At 42.2% G+C, this 27,513-nt stretch overlaps 1 protein-coding gene across 3 annotated transcripts in view; it reads right to left on the bottom strand.

The window, feature by feature from the left end:
• LOC101731813 (SLAM family member 6) overlaps nt 1-27,513 on the bottom strand; it is a 38,729-nt gene that overhangs the window by 6,945 nt on the left and 4,271 nt on the right. For 2 of the 3 annotated variants that reach the window (XM_031891387.1, XM_018096922.2), the window contains exons 1-5: nt 20,232-20,418; nt 11,787-12,125; nt 10,873-11,157; nt 8,396-8,692; nt 4,427-4,605 (exon numbers count right to left, since the gene is read on the bottom strand). In XM_031891387.1, coding sequence (XP_031747247.1) covers nt 4,427-4,605; nt 8,396-8,692; nt 10,873-11,157; nt 11,787-12,125; nt 20,232-20,355 — 1,224 coding nt within the window. In that variant the 5' untranslated portion in view covers nt 20,356-20,418. Of the gene's footprint in view, nt 1-4,426; nt 4,606-8,395; nt 8,693-10,872; nt 11,158-11,786; nt 12,126-20,231; nt 20,419-26,905; nt 26,977-27,393; nt 27,454-27,513 lie in introns of those variants that run through there. The other variant, XM_031891388.1, reaches the window with a different exon arrangement.

The following is a 27,513-nucleotide window of genomic DNA, read 5'->3' as shown; positions in this document are numbered from 1 at the left end:
TGGAAAGGGATATTGCAGCTAGGAGTAAAAAGAATCCAAAATTATTTTTTAATTATGTGAATAGTAAAAAAATGAAGCAAGAAGGGGTGGGAACTTTATTATCACGGGGAGATACGTTGGTTGATGAAAACGGGGAAAAAGCTGAAATTTTGAACTCTTATTTTTCATCTGTCTATACATCTGAGGAGCCAGATAATGAAGGCTTCCCTTTTAATATGCCCAGTGCTAGTAATTTAGCTACTGGCGCGTGGGTCACTCGGGAGGAAATTCAAAAGAGACTTGAACATGTAAAGGTAAACAAAGGTCCAGGGCCGGATGGGATTCATCCCAGGGTATTAAATGAGCTGAGCGCTGTGATTGCCAGACAGGTTATCAAGGGTATCACATGCAATTCAAGTACTTTCAGGTACTTTCAATTCAGGTACTTTCTTACTTCCCTCTGAGACACCCTCCCTCTCAGGCCTATTCCCGGTACTCCCGCCAGAAGACCCTCTTTGGGAGTTCCCCCGGTACTTGCGCCAGGAGACCTTCTCTAGGGCTCTCCCCAGTACTCCCGCCAGGCTGACCCTCCCTGAGGCCTCTCCCCGGTACTCTCGCCGAAATATGCCTTTTATAAGGTTGCGCCCATGCGTAATGACGTCACACGTACACACGGGGTGCAACCTTATAAAAGGGCCAGGGACCACCGGCGAGAAGAGAAGCAGCCACAGGAGAGAAGCAGCGTAAGGAGTCGGAGCGCGTACGGGGGCTCTGTGTTTGGGGGGCCTCTGTGTATGGGGGGCCTCTGTGTTTGGGGGGCTCTGTGTATGGGGGGCTCTGTGTATTGGGGGCTTCTGTGTTTGGGGGGGCCTCTGTGTTTGGGGGGACCTCTGTGTTTGGGGGGCTCTGTGTATGGGGGGCTCTGTGTTTGGGGGCCTCTGTGTATGGGGGGCCTCTGTGTTTGGGGGGCCTCTGTGTTTGGGGGGCTCTGTGTATGGGGGGCTCTGTGTATGGGGGGCTCTGTGTTTGGGGGGCCTCTGTGTATGGGGGCCTCTGTGTATGGGGGGGCACTGTGTTTGGGGGGGCTCTGTGTATGGGGGGCTCTGTGTATGGGGGGCCTCTGTGTATGGGGGGCACTGTGTATGGGGGGCACTGTGTATGGGGGGACACTGTGTATAAAGGGTACTGTATATAAAGGGTACTGTGTATGGGGGTACTGTATATGAGGGGGCTCTGTGTATGAAGGGCACTGTGTATGGGGGGGCTCTGTGGGCTTCCTTAGGTAGTACAGTATGAGGGTATAGCACATTTGCATCTGATCCCACCATTTCAACTATATAAAAGGAGTATTTTTAGAAAAAAATGGGGTGTGTTAATTGGGGCGTGGTCACAAAAGTGGGCGTGGCCAAACAATTTGCCGCGCTGCGCGCGCCAAATCTTTTTGTCCCTCTTTTTGTTTTTCAAATGTTGGGAGGTATGTTGTAAGACATTTCATTTAAGAACCTGTAGGGTTTAACAGCTGCCCTTTTAAGAGTATTTGTTCCTTGTTAATGGTTATTGCTATGCAGCACAGCAGACATTAGAGGGCGCCTCTATATCAGGCCACACATCATCTATGCACTGGGGATGGTGCAGCCATGTGGGGCAGAGCTGGCAGTTTTTTACCTTGTTAAATAAATCTTACAAACAAATCCTCCTTTGTGTGTGGGGGGGGGTGCAGGGTCAACACTTTATAGAAACAATTCAAACAGTGGGAAGAAAGCCCAGGTATTATATTGTCCTAGGGTAGGGACAGGTTGAACTGTGACACCCTTCCCTGGGAACTTTGTACAGTCCTCCTCTTTGTATATGGACTCCCTGCAACTCCCAGTACCTTGCCCTCCTTGGGGTAGCTGCTTACCAGGCAGTTGAGGATCCACACTGTGAGGAATAGCACATAAACATCTAGGACCACCTTTAGGTGTCCATACTCAAAAAGGACACCTTCTAGTGCCTGTCTAACAGGAACCCACCTAAGGGCCCAAACCTGGGGATCCCTACACAAAGAATGGATATTTTATCAGTTTTGTGGAACTGTGTATTCATTTTGTTGATAGAATGAATTTTCTGCTATAGAATCTTCCTTTTTGTCACAAGCATTTATTTTGTCATAAAATCTAGCTTGGAATATGCTAGTCAGTTACACCATTATATATGTGTGCAAAATTTTGTTTTACATAATTCATTCTTGTTATGCTGTATGGATGTTATACATTTGAGAAGCAGAATGCTTGTTAAAATTTACAGAATTGAGTTTGTAATATAATTATATCCTTTTGTGCATAAAATTGATTATTTTCACAGAAATATGTCTTTTGTATATTTGTTACCAGTGTACATGACCACACATTCATTCTGTGTACTGAGGATTGTCCTTTGTATACAGAATGTATTTTTGTAGACAAAATGTACTCTGTGTAGTGATGAGCGAATCTGTTCCGTTTCGCTTCGCCGAAAAATTCGCGAATCTTTGAAAAGATCCGCGAAACGGCGAAAAATTCGCGAAACGGCGAAAATGTTGTGCGACAAAAAAAATTGACGCCCGCGGCAATTATTTTGTCGCGCGGCTATTGTTTCGTCTCCCGCGGCTATAGTTTTGTCGCGCGGCTATTATTTCGTCGCCCGCGGCTCTTGTTTCGTCGCGCGGCTCTTGTTTCGTCGCGCGGCTCTTGTTTCGTCGCCCGCGGCTCTTGTTTCGTCGCCCGCGGCTCTTGTTTCGTCGCCCGCGGCTCTTGTTTTGTCGCGCGGCTATTATTTCGTCGCCCGCAGCTATTATTTTGTCGCATGGCTATTGTTTCGTTGAGCGTGGCTATTGTTTCGTTGCGCGCGGCTCTTGTTTCGTCGCCCGCGGCTCTTGTTTCGTCGCCCGCGGCTATTATTTTGTCGCCCGCGACTAATCTTTTTCGACGCCGGCGACAATTTTGGGGACTCTGACATTAAACATGTGAGAATGGCAACAGTTAAAATTTCCCCACTGTTTGGGGACCCTGGTGTTAATTCTGTGAGAATGGCAGCAGGTTGGATTTACCCATTGAAAGTCAATCAAATCTGATTGGCTGTTGGTGGCTCCACCCAATTTTTATAACCTTGAACTGCAGGTACCTGGTGCCTAACCCTGCAAAGTTTGGGGACCCGGCGTTATTACTGTGAGACTGGCAGCAGGTTGGATTTCCGCCAAGTCAATAGGTAAAATCTCATTGGCTGTTAACAGCTCCGCCCACTTTTGGTCATCCAACAAATAGCATATTTTCATTCAGGCTGAGCCCATGACTGTGTGATTCAGGTTTGGGGGGTGTAGCCTCAAAGCTGTAAGATTGGCAGCAGTTTGAAAATCTTCCCTGTCAAAGTCAATGGGAAAATTGGGGGTTCGGAGCGGCGCCACAAAAAGACGGGGGGCGGGATCCCTTAGAAAAGCACAAGCAACCTGCTCCGCTATAGGGCGAAGAAGTGTGGGGAGTTTGGGTGTTGTACCCCTAAAACTGTAGGAGGAGTAGTGTTTAGAAAATGGGGGGCGCTAAGAATAAGAAGAAGAAGCGGAAGAATCAGCTGAAGGGGAAGAACAGTCTGTGGGGTTCAGCCCAACATAATAAAGACAGGGGGCAGGGATAGAAAGTGCAGCACAGAAATACAAGTAAAAATACACAGAGATGTTACAGAAGGCACAGAGAGGCAGGAAGAGAAGAGACAGGAGGTTGGGAAAGAGCGACGTTGGATGAAAAAGGGAAAAGGAATCAGGGTTCAGAGACGGGGGGGGGGGGAGTCACAACAATAAGGCCATTCATTAACATTATTCAAGGAATCTCAGCAGGAATATCCCTGTAACTGATTCCATTTAATGATAACATGTTTACATGCAATTGAGCAAGATAATTGAAAGATTCTTTTGGTGGGACTTTGCAAACTCTGCTATAGGCCAGTAAACTCAATTCTGTAGTTTCTCTTGTAAATGAGTAGCCAGGTTTATAATGATTGGGGGGGGCGGGGTTAGGGGACATGGCCAGCAGGGGGCATGGGAGCCCAAGTGGGCCCTGCACCCCCCCCAGTCCGACCCTGTGTGAGGAAATAACTGGAGCCTCTGTGACTGAGGTGAGTGTAGGGATGGGTCACTACAGAATGCTAAAAGCTAAAAGCTAAAATCCTAAAAAAAAAGCGGGCATGAACAGGCAGAAAGGGGGTGATTAATCAAGAACAAACCCAGGAATGGGTAAATGTAGTGGGTAGTCATTACATTAACAAATGTCAGTTACTTAGTTCACAATCTAGATGTTAAACCGAAAAATGCTGGATCACACAAAGTTGTGTAAGTACGATATTCAGTATGTGAAATAAGTTAAAAAGTAGAAGTCAAGGAATTCAAAGAGGAAAGCTAACAGACAGTATGCCTTGGCACATTGTATAAGTCACTTACCTGCATTGCTCGTCTTCTTCTGCTATACACAGCTTTATATACAGCTTTATATACAGCTATACATACAGCTGTAATGATGAAGGCAAGTATAACACAGAACCAACCCATGGGAGGTAATAAGGACAGAAGATAATCTCTCCCAGTTCCAGAAATGACAATATAGAATACAAAATCTTTATCTGTGTGCAATAAACAAAGGAGAACACAGGTAGTTAGTTATATGTGTGGCCCTATCTTCCTTTTTCTAACTAGCAGTGGAAAGGGGCAAATAGCAGTTGGTGCAGGTATTTATTCACTGACGCTCTCCTGTAGAGCAACACAGTAACATTTTAGTAGCCATTTTAGTGAGAAGCCTAGTTTCACACTATGGCACCAACCAGAAAACCTTTATAACAAGTAGCTCAAGTTTTTCATTTGCCTGCCATACCAAAAGATGCCAGTTCAGTAGAATCTATATGAAAATATTTTATACATAATGATATTGTAAATAGTGATGAGCGAATCTGTTCCGTTTCGCTTCGCCGAAAAATTTGTAAATCTTTCAAAAGATCCACGAAACCGTGAAAATGTTGTGCAGCAAAAAAAATTGTCACCCACGGCTTTTATTTTGTCGCACGGCTATTCTTTTGTCGCCCATGGCTATTATTTCGTCGCCCACGGCTATTATTTCGTGTCGCGGCTATTATTTTGTCGCCCATGGCTATTATTTCATCGCACGGCTATTATTTTGTCGCCCGCAGCTATTATTTTGTCGCGCAGCTATTATTTTGTTGTCAGCGGCTATTATTTTGTCGCACGGCTATTCTTTTGACGCCTGCGGCTATTATTTTGTCGCCCGCAGCTATTATTTTGTTGTCTGCGGCTATTATTTTGTCGCACGGCTATTCTTTTGACGCCTGCGACTATTCTTTTTTGACGCCGGCGACAATTTTTGGACGTGCAGCGAATTTTTCCGCTGCAAATTTTTTCATCGGTTTCGCGAAACAATCCGCCAATGCCGAAATTTGGAAATTCGCCGCAAATCCATGCCTGGCGAAACATTTCGCCCATCACTAATTGTAAACATTTGTCAGTTTCCATAATGACAGATATGACTAATGCTGTTTGGGCAGTTGTGTTCTCCTGTGTGAGACTTATTTTCTTCCCTTCACAACCTTAACCTGATGTAAAGAGCTGATAGAAAGAACACAGTTACTGTATGTGGGGGAAGGTTCTCATCAATACTCTTTGACATATGTTTCACCTGTACCAAAAATCATCTTAACAACATAGATAACGAAATTTATAGCAGTTTCATAACTAAATGCAAATGTGTAATACATCAAATAACACCAGAAGTTAAATGGCCAAGGACTAATACCCACCATTTGTAAAAATAAAACATAGATAAACAGTGCTTGTAAATGAAATAAACATGTGAAGCTGTTAGAATATAAATGTTATAATATAAATGTGTATATAAACTGTCATGATTTTTATGGTATACTTTTTATTTCTAAATGACACTGTTACACAGCAAATAATTCACTTTCCCATCTAAAATTTTATTCTTGAACCAACAAATGTATTTTTTTTAGCTGTAATATTGGTGTGTAGGCGCCATCTCAGTGCCTTGTGCCTGAGTCTGAGCTTTCAGCCAGCGCTACACATTAGAACTGCTTTCAGCTAACCTATTGTTTCTCCTACTCCCATGTAACTGGAGGAGTCCCAAGCCGGACTTGGATCTCTTACTATTGAGTGCTATTCTGATACCTACTGGGAGATGCTATCTTGCTCCCTTCCCATTGTTCTGCTGATCGGCTGCTGGGGGGGAGGGGGGATATCACTCCAACTTGCAGCGCAGCAGTAAAGTGTGACTGATGCTTATCAGAGCACAGGTCACATGGCTGTGGCACCCTGGAAAATGAAAAATACAGCTAGCCCCATGTGAAATTTCTAAATTAAACATAAACAAATGTTTTATGTTTTACTCGGCAGGCTGAGTATGGAACACACAGGCGGCATAGGGCAGGCAGAGTATTGCACACACAGATAGAATAGGGCAGGCAGAGTATGGCACACACAGGTAGAATAGGGCAGGCAGAGTATGGCACACACAGGCAGTGTAGGGCAGGCAGAGTATGCATACACAGGCAGAACAGGGCAAGCAGATTATGGCATACACAGGAAGTATAGAGCAGGCAGAATTTGGCACACACAGGCAGCATAGGGAAGGCAGCATATGGCACACACAGGCAGAATAGGGCAGGCAGAGTATGGCACTGACAGGCAAAGTAGTGCAGGCAGAGTATGGCACACACAGGCAAAGTAGGGCAGGCAGAGTATGGCAGACACAGGCAAAGTAGGGCAGGCAAACACACACAGCATAGGGCAGGCAGAATATGGCATACACAGGCAGAATGGGGCAGGCAGAGTATGGCATACACAGGCAGCATATGGTAGGCAGAGTATGGCACACACAGGCAGGATAGGGCAGGCAGAGTATGGCACAGACAGATGGCATACGGCAGAGTATGGCACACACAGGCAGCATAGGGCAGGCAGAGTATGGCACACACAGGCAGCATAGAGCAGGCAGAGTATGGCACACACAGACAGCATAGGGAAGGCAGAGTATGGCACACACAGGCAAAGTAGGGTAGGCAGAATATGGCCCACACAGGAGGCATAGGGCAGGCAGAGTATGGCACACACAGGCGACATAGGGCATGCAGAGTATGGCACACACAGGCAGCATAGGGCAGGCAGAGTATGACGCACACAGGCAGCATAGGGCAGGCAGAGTATGGCACACAGAGACATGGTAGGGCAGTCAGAGTATGGCACACACAGGGTAGGCAAGGCAAAGCATGGCACTCACAGGCTAGGGCAGGCAGAGTATGGCACACACAGGTGACATAGGGCAGGCAGAGTATGGCACACAGACAGGGTAGGGCAGGCAAAGTATGGCACACACAGGCAGTGCAGGGCAGGCAGAGTATCGCACACACAGGCAGCATAGGGCAGGCAGAGTATGACACACACAGGCAGCATAGGGCAGGCAGAGTATGGCACACAAAGACATGGTAGGGCAGTCAGAGTATGGCACACACAGGGTAGGGAAGGCAAAGCATGGCACTCACAGGGTAGGGCAGGCAGAGTATGGCACACACAGGTGACATAGGGCAGGCAGAGTATGGCACACAGAGGCAACATAGGGCAGGCAGAGTATGGCACACACAGACATGGTAGGGCAGTCAGAGTATGGCACACACAGGGTAGGGCAGGCAGAGCATGGCACTCACAGGGTAGGGCAGGCAGAGCATGACACTCACAGGGTAGGGCAGGCAGAGTATGGCACACACAGACAGGGTAGGGCAGGCAGGGAATGGAAAACACAGGCAGCATAGGGTAGGCAGATGTGTGCCATACTCTGCCTGTCCTATTCTGATTGTGTGTGCCATACTCTGCCTGCCCTATGCTGCCTGTGTGTGTGATACTCTGCCTGCCCTATGCTGCCTGTGTGTGCCATACTCTGCCTGCCCTATGCTGCCTGTGTGTGCCATACTCTGCCTGCGCTATGCTGCCTGTGTGCACCATACTCTGCCTGCCCTATGCTGCCTGTGTGCACCATACTCTGCCTGGCCTACCCTGTCTGTGCGCCATACTCTGCCTGCCCTATGCTGCCTGTGGGCAGACAGTACATACAGTAACACAATGCTGGTACTGGTCCTACAGTCTACACACGCACGCAGATGATGCTGGGTGTCTCCGCCACCCCACTGGACCACCAGCTACAGTATCTTTACACTGAATCTGAGGTGAGAACCATGCAGAGGGGCAGTTAATCTTAGTACTGATACCATTTAAAGCTTACACACAGATAAGCAGTCACAGCAGCCAGGTGGGGGCCACCAGTTGGCCAGCACTGATTTAAACTGATATAAATTAATTGTAAAATGTTTATTAGTGCTGCCCCCCCATACATACCTTTTGTTTGTGCCTTTGTCTGTGCCTCCCCACATGGATATAAAGGGACGGATGTGCTGTTCCTGTGAGCAGGATTCTGTACCCAGCAGGTAAATTCTGCCCCCAATGCCTTATCCTTCAGTGATACAGTGATTGTGCTGCCATTGGCATATAGTCTGTCAGTGCCAGTATCTCTGTAGGTCCAACTGTAGGACAGGGTTGGTGAGTTTGATGGGACAGAACAATGAAGATGGCAGAGATCAGTGGAATTCCCATCTAATGTCTTCTCTATTACTGGTGTAGGGATGGGGAGAGGCTCTGCAATTAGAAACAAATCAAAATGTAAAAATACATTTATTAAATAATGGTACATTATTCTATTGTTGTACAGCTTCTTGTAAGAACTCCCTGGCCATTGCATGAAGCCCATGTAAATGGGACTTTTCTAAGAGCCTAAAGGAATTTGTTCCCAGAATCTTGTTATGACATTTACATACGTATGAGGCGGTCTCCTCAACCCTTTTAGCTTGTTCGTGAATCCCCACTCCTGGCTCTCCCTAAGCTGATCAGAAAACCCTGCACTACACTGATGAACTCCAAAAAGGGTGAAACTGGTCTGTAGTTGGGAATCTGATCAACTAAGATCCTGGCTTTTGCTTTAAACCCAGTGGGGGAGCTTTAGCCTATAGGATAAACCCATGTAAATGGGACTTTTCTAAGAGCCTAAAGGAATTTGTTCCCAGAATCCTGTTATGAGTTATTTGACATAAATACTTGGTGTGTATTCTGACTCCTATTGCTGTTATAGTGGCTGAGTTTCCCCTGAGACCCTTCTCCCTGGGCCTGTATGGAGCTGGGCACAACCACTGTGGGCAATCTTTACCAACAGGGCAATATATACTGATATATATATATATATATTCCAGTTTGGCAAGATTCTTTAGAAGGCCACTTAATATGATATACACTGTCTTTTGGTTAAGTATTTATTCTCGGGGTATAGTTTTCCTTTAAATCATGGCACATGGGGAAACTAAAGGGAGAGTGGTATTTGGGCCATTGAGGATTTATAATTATTCCTTCATCAGCATTGGCTTTGCTTCATTCAGTTATGCTGTAAGATCTTGGGCATATTGTCTGTGCGGTGCTACATAGTTGTGATGTGCAGATAATTCACAATTGGAGCACAGCAAATACATGCATGATCTCATCATATGATCATAACTGAGTGAAGCTATTTCAAAATAGTGTCATTAGGTACAATAGCATTCTGCACCAGTCATTGATTTAAGTAAATCCTCTCTAACCCAATCTCCTCTCTTTATTCTCTGTTCATTCAGGAGTAGAGATGTAGCGAACTGTTCGCCGGCGAACTAATTCGCACGAAAATCGGGTGTTCGCAAGTTCGCGAACTTTTAGCGATGTTCGCAATTTTGGGTTCGCCTTAGCTGGAGCCAAATTTTGACCTCTCACCCCAGAGCCAGCAGATACATGGCAGCCAATCAGGCAGCTCTCCCTCCTGGACCACCCCCGGACCACTCCCTTCCATATATAAACCGAAGCCCAGCAGCCATTTTACATTCTGCCTGTGTGTGCTTGATGAGTTAGCATAGGGAGAGAGCTGTGCAGGGGTTTGAGGGACAGTTTAGGTAGCTTTGCTGACTAGTAATCTACTTTCTACTGCTCTGTATGTAGCTGCTGGGGACAGCTGTCCTGCTGATCTCATCTGCTGTAACCCAATAGTCCTTGTAAAAGCAGTTTATTACACAAGTTTAGAAATGTAGTGTGATTTCTGCCCTTTACAGCACAAAATGCAACGCTGTGTCAACAACGTATTTTTCAGAGAAGTTTTTGCCCTTGATCCCCCTCCTGCATGCCCCTGTCCAGGTCGTGGCACCCTTTAAACAACTTTAAAATCAGTTTTCTGGCCAGAAATGGCTTTTCTAGGTTTTAAAGTTCGCCTTCCCATTGAAGTCTATGGGGTTCGCAAAGTTCGCAAAAGTTCGCACTTTTTGGCAGAAGTTCGCGAATGGGTTCGCGAACTTTTTTTGTGAGGTTCGCTACATCTCTATTCAGGAGTCGGGAGTCTGATTTTGATTAACATTAAGGCCTCAGAGGGGGCTCAGTTTGCCTAGGCAATGTATTAGTCCTCAGTCTTTGAAAATAACCAACTGCGGCACAATGCTTCATGTAGAGAGACATTTGTGTCAAAGTTGGTTATTTTGAAAGACTGAGCTCAAATAGAGACCAAAAGAGGCCCACCCCACCACTTATGTGTCAATTTTAATCTGACATATGAAGAAGAAGGAAGAGACACAGACAAAACAATACAGTATGTACTTTTTTTTGTCAGTTGCAACTGGTCAGTGGATTCCTTCTCTCTTACCCCCTTAATTGCCTCACCAGGTTTTCCACTTTTTTCTTTCCACTTAGCATCCTTTATACGCTATTCATTCTCTATATAACATGAATGCACATGCTCTCACACAGTCAATTACCTAACACTGTGACATTATAATAAATGTCTATTATTTTTCTTTTAAAAAGAATTTGTGCAGTGAAGATCCCAGAATCCTCCATTCTCAGCTCCCTGATCTGCAGTGTGGTTTCTTCCAGATGATTGATAAAGTTCTGGTCTCTGAATTCAGCCAGGAGTATTTTTTTCCCATTGCGATCAACCATCCATGTGACTCCTATAATGGGGTCTGTCAGATTCAGACGGGGTGTCAGTGAGACAGTCTCCCCTACACGGCCAGTCACTGGGAGAGGGACGTCTCCTCCTCCTGCAGCACATAGAAGTAGGGAATGAGCAACACATAGAAGTAGGGAATGAGCAGCACATAGAAGTAGGGAATGAGCAACACATAGAAGTAGGGAATGAGCAACATATAGAAGTAGGGAATGAGCAACACATAGAAGTAGGGAATGAGCAACATATAGAAGTAGGGAATGAGCAACACATAGAAGTAGGGAATGAGCAACACATAGAAGTAGGGAATGAGCAGCAGGAACACTCAGGTGCCTAATTAATGGGGGAGACAGAGAGGGAATCAGTTTGGGGCCCTCAGACTAACAGGGAATTCCCTTGGTTCGGATTTGTTTGTGGTGTTTTTGGGGAAAGTACAAAGTGCAGCTGTTACATTGGGCAATAACTGCTATATAATGGGAATATTCCCCACCAGAAATGAGCCTCAAGCTATTTTGCACTACAGTTCCCAGCATCTCATCAACCAATCAATAGGCTCAGGCACACAGGGAATTGTGGGATTTATAGCTGAACATCGGCTCATTGGCTGTACTGTCTTGTTGTTTGTTCTTAGATGGGGCAGTTTTTTTTAATTTACCTTACACTCAGACTTACACGCACACTCACACACACATGCCTCAGTCACATACTCACACACACACTTACCCAACCCAACTGTGACATTATAAGTAATTTCTGCCTCTTCTCCATTAACAAGAAACCGTGCAGTGAAGATCCCAGAATCCTCCATTCTCAGCTTCCTGATCAGTAATGCGGTGCCAGTATTAGATCCTTCCAGTCGGTTGGGAAAATAATTCTTATTCTCTCTGATAAACTTCTGGTCTCTGAATTCAGCCAGGAGTATTTTTTTCCCATTGACATGAAACATCCATGTGACTCTATCAATGGGATCTGTTAGATTCAGAGTGCACGGCAGTGTGACAGTCTCCCCTACACGGCCAGTCACTGGGAGAGGGAGGTCTTCGTCTCCTCCTCCTCCTCCTCCTGCAACACATAGAAGTAGGGAATGAGCAGCAGGAACACTCAGCATGTTGGTTAGTTTTTAGGTGGGATTTGCCTTTAATGGGAGTACAAAGTGTTGTTATGTAGTGTTATATATGTTAAATATTTATAGCATTCACCTCCACCAGTGACTGCTAATTACTTAACAAATTGCACTGTGCTGGAATAGTGTAATATAGCAGAGTTGAGGGCTACAATATTCATATTCCCAAAAAACCTCAGAAAAATAGCTAAAGATCTACAGTGCACACTCCATAAGGATGAGGGGCTCCAAAACATATTCCCAGACCCACCACTACTGGCATTCAGGCAGCCCCCAAACCTAAAAAAACTATTAACAAGAAGTGCCTTAATACAACCCAACAAAAATGGAACCTATCCCTGTGGCAAAAAACAATGCAAAACCTGCCCACACATCTGTAATTCAGACAAAATACAGATTCCAGACACATTAGAGGAATACAGCATCCATGGCCAGTACGACTGTTCTTCCTCCAACGTGGGGTACTTAATACAGTGCACTAGATGCCCAACAGGGGGACTGTATATAGGAGAGACTGGCCAAAGCCTGAGAAAGAGGAATACACACCGCCGCTTTACCATAACATATAAAAAACTGGACACACCAGTAGGGAACCATTTTAACAGCCCTCACCGCTCCATAAACGATTTAAGAATCTTGATCCTTAAGGGAAACTTTAAAACAGAGAATGAAAGGAAGGTATGGGAGTACAAATTAATGAAAACTTTCAACTCTCTGGAGAAGGGATTGAACCTGGGCCTTGGATTTATGGCAAATTATATAGATTAAGAGCTGCCTGCACCCAGCCAGAAATACCAACATCTGTAGAGACACTGGGCCAGTTAATCTCATGGAATTCCTTTTACTTCACACTTCAGTAACTTACCCTAATTTATATCAAGTCACTTTGATCCACATTATCCTGTACCTTATCTGTTTGTATCTGTTTGTCCCTTGCAGCCCCCCCCCCCCCATTTATATGACTTTGTTAACACCTTCCACACAGATATTCCTTTTTTCTGGTTATTTGATCTATGAGCTGAATGTTGTATATATATCAGAGAGCAGCACAGCTTCATTGTAATCAGCTTGAAAAAGGAACTAGAACGTTCTGAAAGCTTGCTATGGGTATCTTAGTTAGCCAATAAAGGTATCACCTTTATACCACTTTTGTTATTTTTTATTTCAAAAGGGTTAAGGTCCCCATACACGGGCTGATAGAAGCTGCTGATATCGGTCCCTTGGACCGACTCGGCAGCTTATCGGCCCATGTAGGGGCAGAAACAATTGGACTGGGCGACCGATATCTGGCCTGAAATCGGGCAGATATCGATCGGCCAGGTTAGAAAATCCCGTCGGATCGGGGACCGCATCGGCTCATTGATGCGGTCCCTGAACCGACTGCCCCATTGCCGCGTGCAGAATTCGATCGTTTGGCCCCAGGGCCCCCCCTACATGCTTCCCCGATATCGCCACCCGTAGGTGGGGATATCGGGTGAAGATCCGCACGCTTGGCGACATCGCCAAGCGAGCGGATCTGGCCGTGTATGGCCACCTTTACCCTGTAAACATTTTTGACTGGCTAACACGGTACATCACCTTTTTCTTATTCCCTGTAATCTCCCAGGCTATTCCAGGCTTGATAGAGCTTTCCCCACTGTGAACATGAAAGCTGGCTGAATTATTTTCACTATTCGCACACATGGTGCATGTCTGGCCTCTTTCTTTAACTGAGTATGTCGATATACCATCCTTGGAATAAAAATACATATTTTTTTGGCATAATATAAGATACAGTTATTGTTATCAACTTCCCAACATATTTGTAAACGTGATTACTATTCTAAGCAGTTTTTGTAAGAGTTAATACATAAGTTGCATAACGTGTTGAAATATAGCTTCCTGTAGAGACACAGCTTCTTTTACAAAATGTGGCCTTGTTTAAGAGGTAACCGACTTGTAGCAGTTATGGATGTGAGCAGTTGACGGGGCTTGAAATAAAGAATGTGAAAGGAGGGCTAGATCAACTGCAGAATCTATATAAAAGCCTGCCTTATCCTGTATAAGTCAGACAATCATTTATGTGCTGCTTATGCTTATCCCCTCACTGCGAGAAATAAAAACACTTTTGCCTTATTCCTATGAGCCCTGCAAGTCATTGGCAGAATTTCCCCAACAGTAGTTTTCCTGTCTATTGCAATTACCTATGTGAAAGAAAAAAGAAACCATCTTATTTCTTTACTCCATCTTGTTCATATCATTTGATATTAGAGGGGTTTCTGAAATACATTTTATAAGAATGTTTTCTCTTTGCCGTTAAACACCTTTTCTGATGAGTCATTGAGCTTGTGACAAGGGGCCCCATGGGCGTGTTGGGCATGTTGGCCAGCTGGGCCCTTTGCCTAATGCCTATTCTGCTTTTAGAGATAACAGAGATAACTACTGATAAGAGAGTTTCAGAGTAATAATACAAGCATGTTCGTACTAATAAATGTAGCAACAATCAAACTGGCCTATCTAACATTTTCATCTTTAACACCTCCAATCCTTTTCCATTCCAGCTAATAGCAGCTTTATTATAGTTACTGTCAGTGGCCAACCTCAGGGTTGCTGTCATGTACTGGTAAAAGTACAAGTTACATCCCAAATCCCCCCCTAACTGGCCTTCAGGCTGGGCCCCCTTAGCCCATAACAAGGTTACAGATATATAGAAACATTGGGGTAACAGTCACCCTGCTATAGTTCCAGGGGTACCCAGGGCACAAATAAGCACTCACCCCAAATCCCCCCCTAACTGGCCTTCAGGCTGGGCCCCCTTAGCCCATAACAAGGTTACAGATATATAGAAACATTAGGGTAACAGTCACCCTGCTATAGTTCCAGGGGTACCCAGGGCACAAATAAGCACTCACCCCAAATCTCCCCCTAACTGGCCTTCAGGCTGGGCCCCCTTAGCCCATAACAAGGTTACAGATATATAGAAACATTGGAGTAACAGTCACCATGCTATAGTTCCAGGGGTACCCAGGGCACAAATAAGCACTCACCCCAAATCCCACCCTAACTGGCCTTCAGGCTGGGCCCCCTTAGCCCATAACAAGGTTACAGATATATAGAAACATTGGGGTAACAGTCACCCTGATATAGTCTGTGGGCAGCTAAAAAAATCATGAAATGCAACATGTTTTTAGGTTTACTCTAATAAAATGGTTGAAATAGGCTAAAATGTTTTAATTATAGCCTTAAAAGGGACATGTCACCCTAAGAAATAATTCCAATTTCTTTTCTATTGTGTTTGTTAAGCAAAATGAACTTCACATACTATATAAATGATATAAATCTTGTTTCCTTCAGTCTTAGGAATATACCTGTACAATTACTGCCATTTTGTGGACACTGTTATTAAGGCAAGCTTTGTATCACCCCAAAATCTTGTGTATGTGCCAGAATGGGGGAGCAGATGCCCATGCACTGGCTACACAATTAGATGGTAAGAAGGGAGGGGGAATGTGGGTGCTGAATGTAAAGTTTGTAATTGTCTGCCCTGCCTCTATGCCTAAGTCATAGAGGTGGGTCAGGCAGTATATGATTGACAGCTGGGATTTTTAAATGCCTTTATAATGGGTTTAGATGTGTTAATATAAAAATGAATTTTGGTTTCATGTTTAATTTGAAAAGGACTTTTATTATACAGCTTTTTTATGTCTGGGTGACAGGTCCACTTTAATTACCATGTCACTGTGTACGTGACAACTTAGAATTACAGGTTAAACACGGCTGTAAAACATTTTGATCTTGGCATAAATAAAATAAATTCCCGCACAAATAAAACCCCACACACCAATAAAGTTATAACCCTGGCACTCCCATCCATCTATTGCATATAAATGCAAGGATATATTGCTTCCAGCATATTCAGAAAAATAATTTACTTTCTGTACTAAAAATTAGCAATTCTTTTCTCTGACCAGTCCATGTTGCTAACCTTCCCTATATCCAGCCCCCATGTTTCCTCTCCTGGATCTCAAGTTTTATTACATCCCCCATTACATTAATGTTACCTTTCTATGTTGGCTTTATGTAACATAGTGGCAAACCAAAATCCTTGGCAATAAATAGCCCATTAGCAATTCCAAAAGGACTGACATGTGGGATTTATACAGGAACTGCTCACAGTGTGTGTTGTGCAGACTATTTACAGTATCTGTGGTGCATCCTTGTGCGCTAAGAATGAGTGAGAAACCATAATAATGACCCCGGCAAGCTATCTTTCATATACAGCCTTCAGTGTGTGTAATAAATTCTATGAGTTTATTATAAAGAATACCAATAATGCTGGTTTTCTATATGGTTGCTAGGGTTCAAATTACCCTAGCAACCAGGCATTGAAATGAATGAAAGGCTGTAATAGGAATAAGATAGGGCCTGAATAGAAAGATGTTCTATTAAACAATACCCTCTGACAGCATCTAACTGGCTTTCACATGCTGGGGAACAGTATATACAAAAGCATATGGAATTCAGATATTCTTTACTTCATATCATAAACACATATAATTCAGTAGTGACTGGTCAGTCTACTTAAGCATCAAAAAATTACAAATACAATATAAGTACACATTAAAAAAACATATTTAAAATTTATGAACCAGACTTCCTGCGGCCATTTATCCTGCACCAAAAAGCTAAAGGATTTGAGCTCATAGCTAAACAAGGATTACCCCAAAAAGGCTTGATTTCCAGGATATACTGTACCATTACACCATGTCCGGAGCAGACAACTTTTCACAAATACATGACCAAGTGGAATGAAAACAAGACGCTACCCATCACTGAGGAAAACAGGACCTCCATATGGGCAAATGCCAAAAGAATGGTGACATGCACAAAACAAAAAGAAAATACAGTATATATAAAATAATGATGCACTGGTATAATACCCCAGAGAGACTTAGTACTTTTTTCCCCAACCAATCTCCACTCTTCTGGAGAGGCTGCCAAACCATAGGTACACTGTATTACATCCTATGGGCATGTCCCATTATACAGCCTTACTGGGACAGCATCAGAGATTTGCTGTCTCCACTCACCTGCCGCACCATCCAGAAAGACTCACTCATATTTATATTGGGAAAGCCATTTCCAGGACTGCATAAAACCTCTCAAGCCCTGATGAATCAAGTCTTAACAGCGGCTAAGTTAGCACTTACGCGCAAATGGAAGTCAGCAACCCCACCATCATTAGCAGAAGTAATAAAGAGGGTAAAAAGCAACAAAGAGTTTGAATCTAGAATAGCCATTTACAGAACAAAAATACTCAATTTATGGAAATATGGGCCATGTGGGAACTAGCAGGACCAAAATGACTGACCCTACGGCCACCCAACCCGGGGACGCACTAAACCCAATGAAACATCAACCGGCTCAATTTTTTCTACCTGGACAAAGCCCTATTATGACCACTAAAACAAAGCCGCATAACAACAACTATGACCATATAAATAGTCCCCAGGACATGGGAACCTGAACCACACAACCATCCACTCACATGTCTATGGAATATCCAATGAGACTAAACTACCTATTGATGCTACCCCCACTAATTGCAGTCACTATATGCTATGTTTATGTATATTTTGCCTTTTCTTTCTCCTTTACTTCCTTGATAAAAAACAATTATGAACCATAATATCATATATAGTGGAACTAGGAATATATACTGTATATATATATAATCACAGTTGAGATTCACAAATGATATAAAAAATATATTTTTTTAAAAATCGTGGGATGTTTGCATGTACACAGTGTGGCAACTCTAAATTTCTAACCAGAACCAAATGTGTACAGAAGGGTGATGGGAATCACATGATAAGGTCTCTATATAACTGTCAGTCTAAGCAGGTGATATATATGATTAAATGCCCATGGAAATTGCCATATATCGGCAAGACTGACAGAGCACTTACTATACGGATAGGGGAACATAGGGGGATATTAAGAGAGCAGTGGTCAATTTCAATGCGGGTGTTAAGCCGCCATTTATATATAGGCACTATGCATTGGTGCATGATGGGAAATTAGAAGGGATCACTTTAGTTATTTTAAATGGGATTAATTGTGCTTATAAAGTGAAGGGAGGTGATCTTACCAATCTGTTATTACAAAAAGAACAACAGCATTTGGCTTAAATGATTATGTAGAATTGGTACCTTTTTGAAATGATTTTTTTCTTCTTTTTCTTGCTTTTGGATTTCTGGATTTTTGCCATCTTGGAGGGGGCATGGCTAACTGCCAAGGAAGATGGCTGCATAAAAGGAGAGTGCCCCACATGAGACTCAGAGGCTGAGGTACTGCCGGGTCCGCACACTACAATTACTCTGCCCCCCCTCCCACTGATTTTTAATTTGGTAATAGAAGTCTTAGCTCAGAAACTTAGAGATACAGGTGAATTGTCTGGTATTCTAATTGGTGCTAAAGATTATCATATAGGTTTATGCTGACGATATTATGACAGTACTATCTAATCCCAAAGAGAGATTATCTAAATTTAGACAAATATTACAAGAATTTGGAGACATTTCTTACTATAAATAAATGAGAATAAATCACAAGCTATGATGTTTAACATACCACTTAAAGATCAATCTCCATTAAAACGTCAGTTTAAGTTTGACTGGCGGAAAGAATATATATCTTACCTGGGTATAAAATGAACAAAACATCCAGAAAAAATTGTTTAATATTAATTTTCTCCCATTGATGCAAGCTTTTAAAGAGGATATTATTACATGGAAGCCCTTATTTATTTCTTGGATAGGAAGAATTGCTGATAGAAATGCTGTTGTTGCCTAAACTACTATATTTGTTTTGTACTATTCCTATTTCAATCCCCCCCCCAGTTTTCTTTGTAAGGTTACAAATGCGTTTTACCAATTTATATGAAATAAGAAAGCTCCTAGAGTATCCAAATCTATTTATTATTATTATTATTGATTATTGCAGACTCAATCTTTGAATTGTATTGTTTTTCCCTTCTGGTCACTAGAGGGCTGCAGGTTTTAATTTGAATTTACCTTATAGCCTTTTTTTTTCTTTTTCCTTTTTTGCCCATTTTGAAATACTAGATAATTTATAGTTATGTTTGATTTGTCTGGCGTTTTTTTCTTTCTTTTTTTAGGTAACCTACAGTTGTGTTAAGTTATGGTGTTTTTCTTTTCTCCCTGGAGATATCGATAACGTAAGCAGTGTAATTACAGGTATAGGACCCATTATCCAGAATGCTTGGAACCGGGGGTATTCCGTATAAGGGGTCTTTCCGTAATTTGGATCTCGATACCTTAAGTCTACTAAAAAATCAAAAAAAGATTAATTAAACCAAAGAGGATTGTGTTGCATCCAATAAGGATTATTTATATCTTAGTTGGGATCAATTACAGGTACTGTTTTATTATTACAGAGAAAAGGGAATCATTTAACCATTAAATAAACCCAATAGGGCTGTTCTGCCCCCAATAAGGGGTAATTATATCTTAGTTGGGATCAAGTACAGGTACTGTTTTATTATTACAGAGAAAAGGGAATCATTTAACCATGAAATAAACCCAATAGGGCTGTTCTGCCCCCAATAAGGGGTAATTATATCTTAGTTGGGATCAAGTATAGGTACTGTTTTATTATTACAGAGAAAAAGGAAATCAGTTTTACAATTCTCAGTTATTTGATTATAGTGGAATCTATGGGAGACAGGCTTTCCGTAATTCGGAGCTTTCTGGATAACGGGTTTCCGGATAAGGGATCCCATACCTGTACTTGATAATTTATAGTTATGTATGATGTGTCTGGGGTTTTTTTCTTTCTTTTTTTTGGTAACCTACAGTTATGTTAAGTTATGGTGTTTTTCTTTTCTCTCTGGAGATATCGATAACGTAAGCAGTGTAATTATTATTATTTCCATGTATTGTAAAAACTAATGAATAGTAAGTTTAAAAAAAAACCTGCACCATCTTTACCAGACCTTTTCTGTATAACATAGGATAGATGACAGATGAAGATTATGTACTCACCACGGGTTCCCAGGTATAATGTCAATACGAGAATGAAAAGTTCGGTCTTTATTCTCCACAATACCCCCCTACCCTTAATTGCTAAGCTATCCTGTACAGGCAAAGTAGAAACTGAAGACTGCATTTGTAATAAAGCGTATCAGGGAGCTCTATAAGCAAAAGAAAATAGTATAATAGTTGCACTTCCTTCTTCTACACACAGAGAGTGAATAAATTCAGCCCAGCAAGTTTATTAAAAGTAAAGGGGAGGGGGGAGTGGCTTGTCCCTCTACTAAGCAGTGAATCTGGCATCGTGCACCATTGGGGTCAATATATTTCCTTATCTGTCCTTATCCTTGAATTGCTAATTGTTCCCAGGATTACAGGTTCTAAGGAGGGCTTGTAATCTATTTAATTCTATGGGAAACTCCACCAATTTCTGTTTGTATAATACAAGGAAATATAATTCTAAGCAACTTTCTAAATATACATTTATTACACATTTTCATTGATATTTGTAAAGCAGTATTTGTTTGTGAACCAACAGCGCAGAAACAAAGTACTTTCAGTAGCAATTAAACTACCCCATGCTTGGCCCTTGTAAGATTAGATTAAACATAGGCAGAATATATGAATAAGCCCTATTCATTGCTCTCGTGTTCAAGAAGGAGGTACACTGTCATTTTAAAGGTGAGCAGCTTTAAGGCAGAAAGTGTAAAAGGAGCAGCCACACCCAGGTTCAAGGTCTTTGACAGGAGGGCGGGGTCGAGTTAACATCTATTGACAGGTGAGTCAGGACCTGGGCAGTAGTAGAGGAATAGCTAGCCTAGGTTAGAGGGGTGTAATAGTGAGCTTTATGTGCATGAGGCAGTCAGGGTAGATAGAACGGCAAGCCTCTGCCCCAACCAGGAGAGAGGGGAACCAGGTTCCAACGGGTCTCCCATTAGTCAGGGAATCCAGTGCCAGTATAGGAATAGTTAGGAAGAGAGTAAAGGCTTCTGGCCAGAATCCGTAGATAAAATGTCCTATCCTGGAACAGTGGAGGGGTATCACTGAGGAGTACCGGGCCACTAAAGAGAGTGGAGGGGTACTAGAGTGGATACCGGGCCACTAGAGTGGATAGGTGGGACTAGGTCCAGGGTAGTGGAATTGAAGAGATAATTTGCTTCGCTGTGCAGCTGGCCTAGGAAGCCCTTTGAAGGAGAAGGAATTGTATGTAATATTTAAAGTGCTCAACTGCCATCCTGTCTGAATGCAATGGTAACCATCTGCTGTGAATAAAAAATTATTTGCATGAAAACGAGTCTACAAATTCCTTTCTAACCAGAGTCCAATTACCAAGTAAAGGTGAGGGCTCTGTCCCTTTAAGGAATTGGCACCCATGTCCTGCTTACAAGCCCAAGGCACCCACAGCCATTTAGCTGGGAAGATCTGTGCCCCAAAGATGCCCCAGTAGCCCCCCATCTTCTTTTCTGCTAATTCCCTGCACATACTCTGTGCTGCTGGCAATAACTGAGTTTAGGGACCCACTCACTATATACTGTATATATAGAATATAAATGCTAATTAGTGAATAACAGATAATTACTGCATGGCAGCTCTGAAACTAGTGCTATTGTCATCAGACTTCAATCATCAGCCCATTAGGGCTTGCTGTTGATTGTTTTGTTCAGTTATTTAAGGCGGAGAACCTCATAAGACTGCATGGCTGGGAAACAAACCAATGTGTTATAGTGCCAGGGCCTGAATATCTGCCTCAGTACCCACTGCATCTCACTGTATATAATGTGCTGGTTTTGTGAATACAGTCTTCATCGTACTACATATAATGTGCCTGGGATGTCTCTACTCAATGCCTCTCACTGTATATAATGTGCCTGTAATGTCTCCACTCAATGCCTCTCACTGTATATAATGTGCCTGACATGTCTCTACTCAATGCCTTCACTGTATATAATGTGCCTGTAATGTCTCTACTCAATGCCCCTTACTGTATATAATGTGCCTATAATGTCTCTACTCAATGCCTCTCACTGTATATAATGTGCCTGTAATGTCTCTACTCAATGCCCCTTACTGTATATAATGTGCCTGTAATGTCTCCACTCAATGCCTCTCACTGTATATAATGTGCCTATAATGTCTCTACTCAATGCCTCCACTGTATATAATGTGCCTGTAATGTCTCTACTCAATGCCCCTTACTGTATATAACGTGCCTGTAATGTCTCTACTCAATGCCCCTTACTGTATATAATGTGCCTGTAATGTCTCTACTCAATGCCTCTCACTGTATATAATGTGCCTGTAATGTCTTTACTCAATGCCTCCACTGTATATAATGTGCCTATAATGTCTCTTCTCATTGCCTCTCACTGTATATAATGTGCCTGTAATGGCTCTACTCAATACCTCTCACTGTATATAATGTGCCTGTAATGTCTCTACTCAATGCCTTTCACTGTATATAATGTGCCTGGGATGTCTCTACTCAATGCCTCTCACTGTATATAACGTGCCTGTAATGTCTCTACTCAATGCCTCTCACTGTATATAACGTGCCTGTAATGTCTCTACTCAATGCCCCTTACTGTATATAATGTGCTTGTAATGTCTCTACTCAATGCCTCTCACTGTATATAATGTGCCTGTAATGTCTCTACTCAATGCCCCTTACTGTATATAATGTGCCTGTAATGTCTCTACTCAATGCCTCTCACTGTATATAATGTGCCTGTAATGTCTCTACTAAATGCCTCTCACTGTATATAATGTGCCTGTAATGTCTCTACTCAATGCCTCTCACTGTATATAATGCGCCTGTAATGTCTCTACTCAATGCCTCCACTGTATATAATGTGCCTGTAATGTCTCTCCTCATTGCCTCTCACTGTATATAATGTGCCTGTAATGGTTCTACTCAGTGCCTCTCACTGTATATAATGTGCCTGTAATGGTTCTACTCAATACCTCTCACTGTATATAATGTGCCTGGGATGTCTCTACTCAGTGCCTCTCACTGTATATAATGTTCCTGGGATGTCAGTACCCAATGCCTTCCTAACTAAAACACAATTAAGCTACCCTATCTTAGACACCATGATTCAGTGTTATACTTTTAAGCCCTTTAGGGTTGACTGAAGCAGAGTTAGCTTTAGATTTAGAAATTGTGAAGAAAAAAAAGCTACCACTGTTTAACATTATACAAAAATATTACAGCGACAGGTTTAGCCAACAGCCTTGCCAATGTCCAGTTCTATTTCTTGAATATAGCAAAATTTTTCTATGCTGACAAAGCTCACCCTCTCTGGGGCCCCAGACAACAGAAGCAACAAAACAATTTCAATGCAACTTTGATTATAAACTACCTGTGACCCTAAAAGCAACATTATCCACTTCTAAATTTACTTACCTTACCTGTTCCCTTAGCTGGTTTTTGAAATACTTTCCCAGCCCACCCAAATAAAATAATAAATCATTATGCCACATGTACATTGGCTTATACAAATACAGAATTTACCTGATGTATATTATGAAACCTTAAAACTAGCCTCAAAGTTTCACTAACTTTGGAACAGAAACTTCAACAGAATTTATCAGGTGCTATACATATAGCGCTATACATACTGTAATAAAGATGCAAGGATACAGATAAAGAAACTCCAATGTGACTTACATTTTTATATTTTAAAGTAGGGGCTATATTATTTATTTATGAAACACAGGTTTTGATGACAAACATAAAGCAAGTGAAATTTCTAAGCACGGAAGTTGCCCAACACAATTTCGAAGAATATATTTTACATGATATTGATGTCCCCGGTGTATTTACTCTGCTTTTATTTATGCTGCATGCAGCTTTTAACCTCTAAGAAGTAAGATGAACCTCCTACAGTAGAGGAAGTTCCATGAAACATAGAAGAAATATGGGTAATGGAAAAATAACATATGTATGGGGGGGTTACTAAATGCAGCCATAGTTTGGGCATTGGGACTTATAGAGACACAAGTACTGTATTTATGAGGGACAGGCTGGTTTAGGTATGCACAGTAACTGCGCCATTCATGCCTGTTGGTGCAAGTTCTAGGGAGCACTGTCCTTACTGCCTGCCCTAGCCGGTTCTAGCATTTGGGGGCTTCGAACTTGGAACTGAATGAGCCCATGTCAAAAATGGGGTATATTTTTCATTTAAGACAGACTAAAAGGGTGCCATATAAGTATCTGAATTATTATTACAATTATGTAGCATTTTGGGCTTATTCTCATTATATATTTAGATTTTTGATTAAAAATTAGTTTCTCATTTTTGATCAACTGAGTGTGTGGTCACTATTGAATTATTATTACACTGGAGCCATTTTATGAGTGGTGTATCTGCACCTTACTATAGCTATCTGGGTGTGTGCTACCAACCCTTGATGGAATAAATACAAACATGTAGCACATCATAAGCCTCTCAAGTGGAAAAAAAATTCTTCTTGACCCCAAAATAGAATTTACATTATTCCTGGGTTAATTGCTACTGAATGTTTAACAAAGCAATTTTATATAGCACAAAAAACTCAATTGTTGGTGAACTGTATGAATAAAACGTTCAAAAGTCTTTCTTCCTTGTTGTTGCTTTGTGCTGCAACCAAGCTTAATCTGCAATATCCAAAAAGGTAGGAAGAAGAGGGCCAGCAGATTTACTGCAAAATATTTATTGTGAGAGCCCTGTGACAAATCTTCATTGTTGTGGGTGACTAATCTCCCCGCAATGCCATCCCATTGCAAGAATATAAACCGCCCATGGAATGGCATATATGTCACTACAATTTGCAGAAGTCGCCCGGTTTCCTCTCAAGGCAACTTGTAGTGTCAGCTATCAGTCGCACACAGTGACATCCATAGCAATCTGGCCCTGTTTTCCCAGTGGAAGACCAGAAGCAGCTTATTTGATTCCATGAATTTATTTTATTTCAGGAGATGCTGGCTTCCCATGTTATCGGTGGCTAATGACTCCAATAACCAGGCCGCATAAAAGAGCTGAATCTGCTTTTAATGAAGCACATGTGAAAGCACTGTAATTGAGAGAACTTTTGGGGTTCTGAAAAGCCGCTTCAGATGCCTGGACAAGTCGGGTGGAAGCCTGATGTACAGCCCCAGTAAAGTGGCACAAATTGTAGTAGCCTGCGCTGTACTGCACAATATTGCCAACCATCATGGCTTGCCTGGGTTTGTGGCTGATGACCTAGATAACCCAATTCATCCAACACACCCTGTACAAAGTGCAGATAACAGAGGCAATTGAGTATGGGAAGAAATCGTAAACAATTACTTTGCGTGTAAGTACCTACAATCTTTACTAGAATAAAAAACAAACACAAAACAACATCTGAAACAATACTCCTTATTTGCAGTGAAAATAGTTGCACAATTTTAAAAAAATGCCCACTCATCAGTAGTGAGTGGCAATGTGCCACATTGCAAATGATCATCTCTCCATTCACCCATTGATAAAAACACATCTACAACTTTCAAACAAATGCATATTGGTGCAAATTTACGGTGATGAACTCTAATTAAAGACTTTAAAGAAATCTGCCCCGAGCATATCAACAAAATATGGGAAATTATTTTTCTTTTGCGAAGTTGGTGAGTTGTACTTGTACTCTTTCCTACAAGAGCGTGTTGGCAATACTTGACTGCTATCTATAGCACTTAGCAATAGTGATGGGCGAAAAGTTTCACCAGGCATGGATTCGCGGTGAATTTCCGCGTTTCGCCATTGGCGGATTGTTTCGCGAAACGGAAGAAAAATTTCGCTGCAGAAAAATTCGCCGCACGTCCAAAAATTTTCGCCGGTGTCAAAAAAGAATAGTCACGGGCGACAAAATAATAGCCATGGGTGACAAAACAATAGCTGCGCGACAAAATAATAGCCGCGGGCGACGAAATAATAGCCGCGGGCGACGAAACAATAGCCGTGCGACAAAACAATAGCCACGGGCGACGAAACAATAGCCGCACGACAAAATAATAGCCGCGGGCGACGAAACAATAGCTGTGCGACAAAACAATAGCCGCGGGCGACGAAACAATAGCCGCACGACAAAATAATAGCCGCGGGCGACGAAACAATAGCCGCGCTACAAAATAATAGCCACGGGTGACAATTTTTTGTTGTTGCACGATATTTTCGCCGTTTCGCTTCGCCGAAAAATTCGGGAATCTTTCAAAAGATCCGCGAAACGGCGAAAATATTTGCTCATCACTACTTAGCAAGTTTTTGTTGACAATTACTCATGTTATCTAAAATGCCATTTTGTTTTCCCAACAAAGAAATATGCTGTTCCTTGATGACTCATGCATCTTTAACAGAGCTGCCTCGTATAAGGCTTGTTGTCCCTGACTGTTGTTGTAACATGTTGTGGCCAAACACAGATCAAGATGAACAACCTGCATTTTTTTCATGAGAGATTTTTGATAATTGATAAGAGTTTTGGAAACGATTTTTTTCTGGTTCAAGTATTTTTGGGGTAACAGTACTATTTGTGGATTTGACCTTACGTTTATGAAGTGCTTGTTGTGGACATTGTGAGGGGTTAGCATTATTATCATTACCAGCCTCATTGGCATCAGCAGAAAATACAGCATGATAAGATACATTTTCAGGACACCGTCTTGCATTATCATCAACAATAAACCTCTTTACCATTTCAGGAGATTGTTGGGGTTCTCTGCGAAGCTGTCTTGCTGACTTTCCAACCCACTGACCTCTTGGACCTTTATATAAAAAAGAATACATTTTTTTTAATGTTTTCAATGATGTTTATCATGGCATGGAACATACAAGCTGATGGAGAATAATGTTATTTTGTTATTTTTGGACATTACAAAGTTCACGTTAAAAACTTATTTGTGGACATTAATTAAAAATGACCAAAAAAGGTACAATCTTTAGCAAAACACACTGCAAGGCAAAAAAAGGCTGAAAGATTGACTGCACATAAGTACAAGAATAACTGACTGCACCTAACCCAGCAAGACACACATGTCCAATAACTCACTTATCTTATTAGCAATACACTGCACTTCTCTCGTTTAAACACCTGCAATATACACAGACACAATTCCCTCTCATGCCATTGCACAAGCCTGACACAAACCCACGTCTCCTCCAAACTTAGTAACCAATATTACCTGCAATGCTAGAAAGTGAGAATTATCTGCCTTTGTTTCTGATAGCTGGTAATGATGAATCTGTTTTTCAAAAAAATTGGATTCCATTAATAATGAGCTTCTCTGCAAGGGAAAATACAC

Source organism: Xenopus tropicalis, chromosome 8 (assembly GCF_000004195.4).
Source record: "Xenopus tropicalis strain Nigerian chromosome 8, UCB_Xtro_10.0, whole genome shotgun sequence".
Taxonomy (NCBI): Eukaryota; Metazoa; Chordata; class Amphibia; order Anura; family Pipidae; genus Xenopus; species Xenopus tropicalis.
Note: the sequence above shows the minus strand (reverse complement) of the source record. Positions and strands in the feature narration are given on the sequence as shown.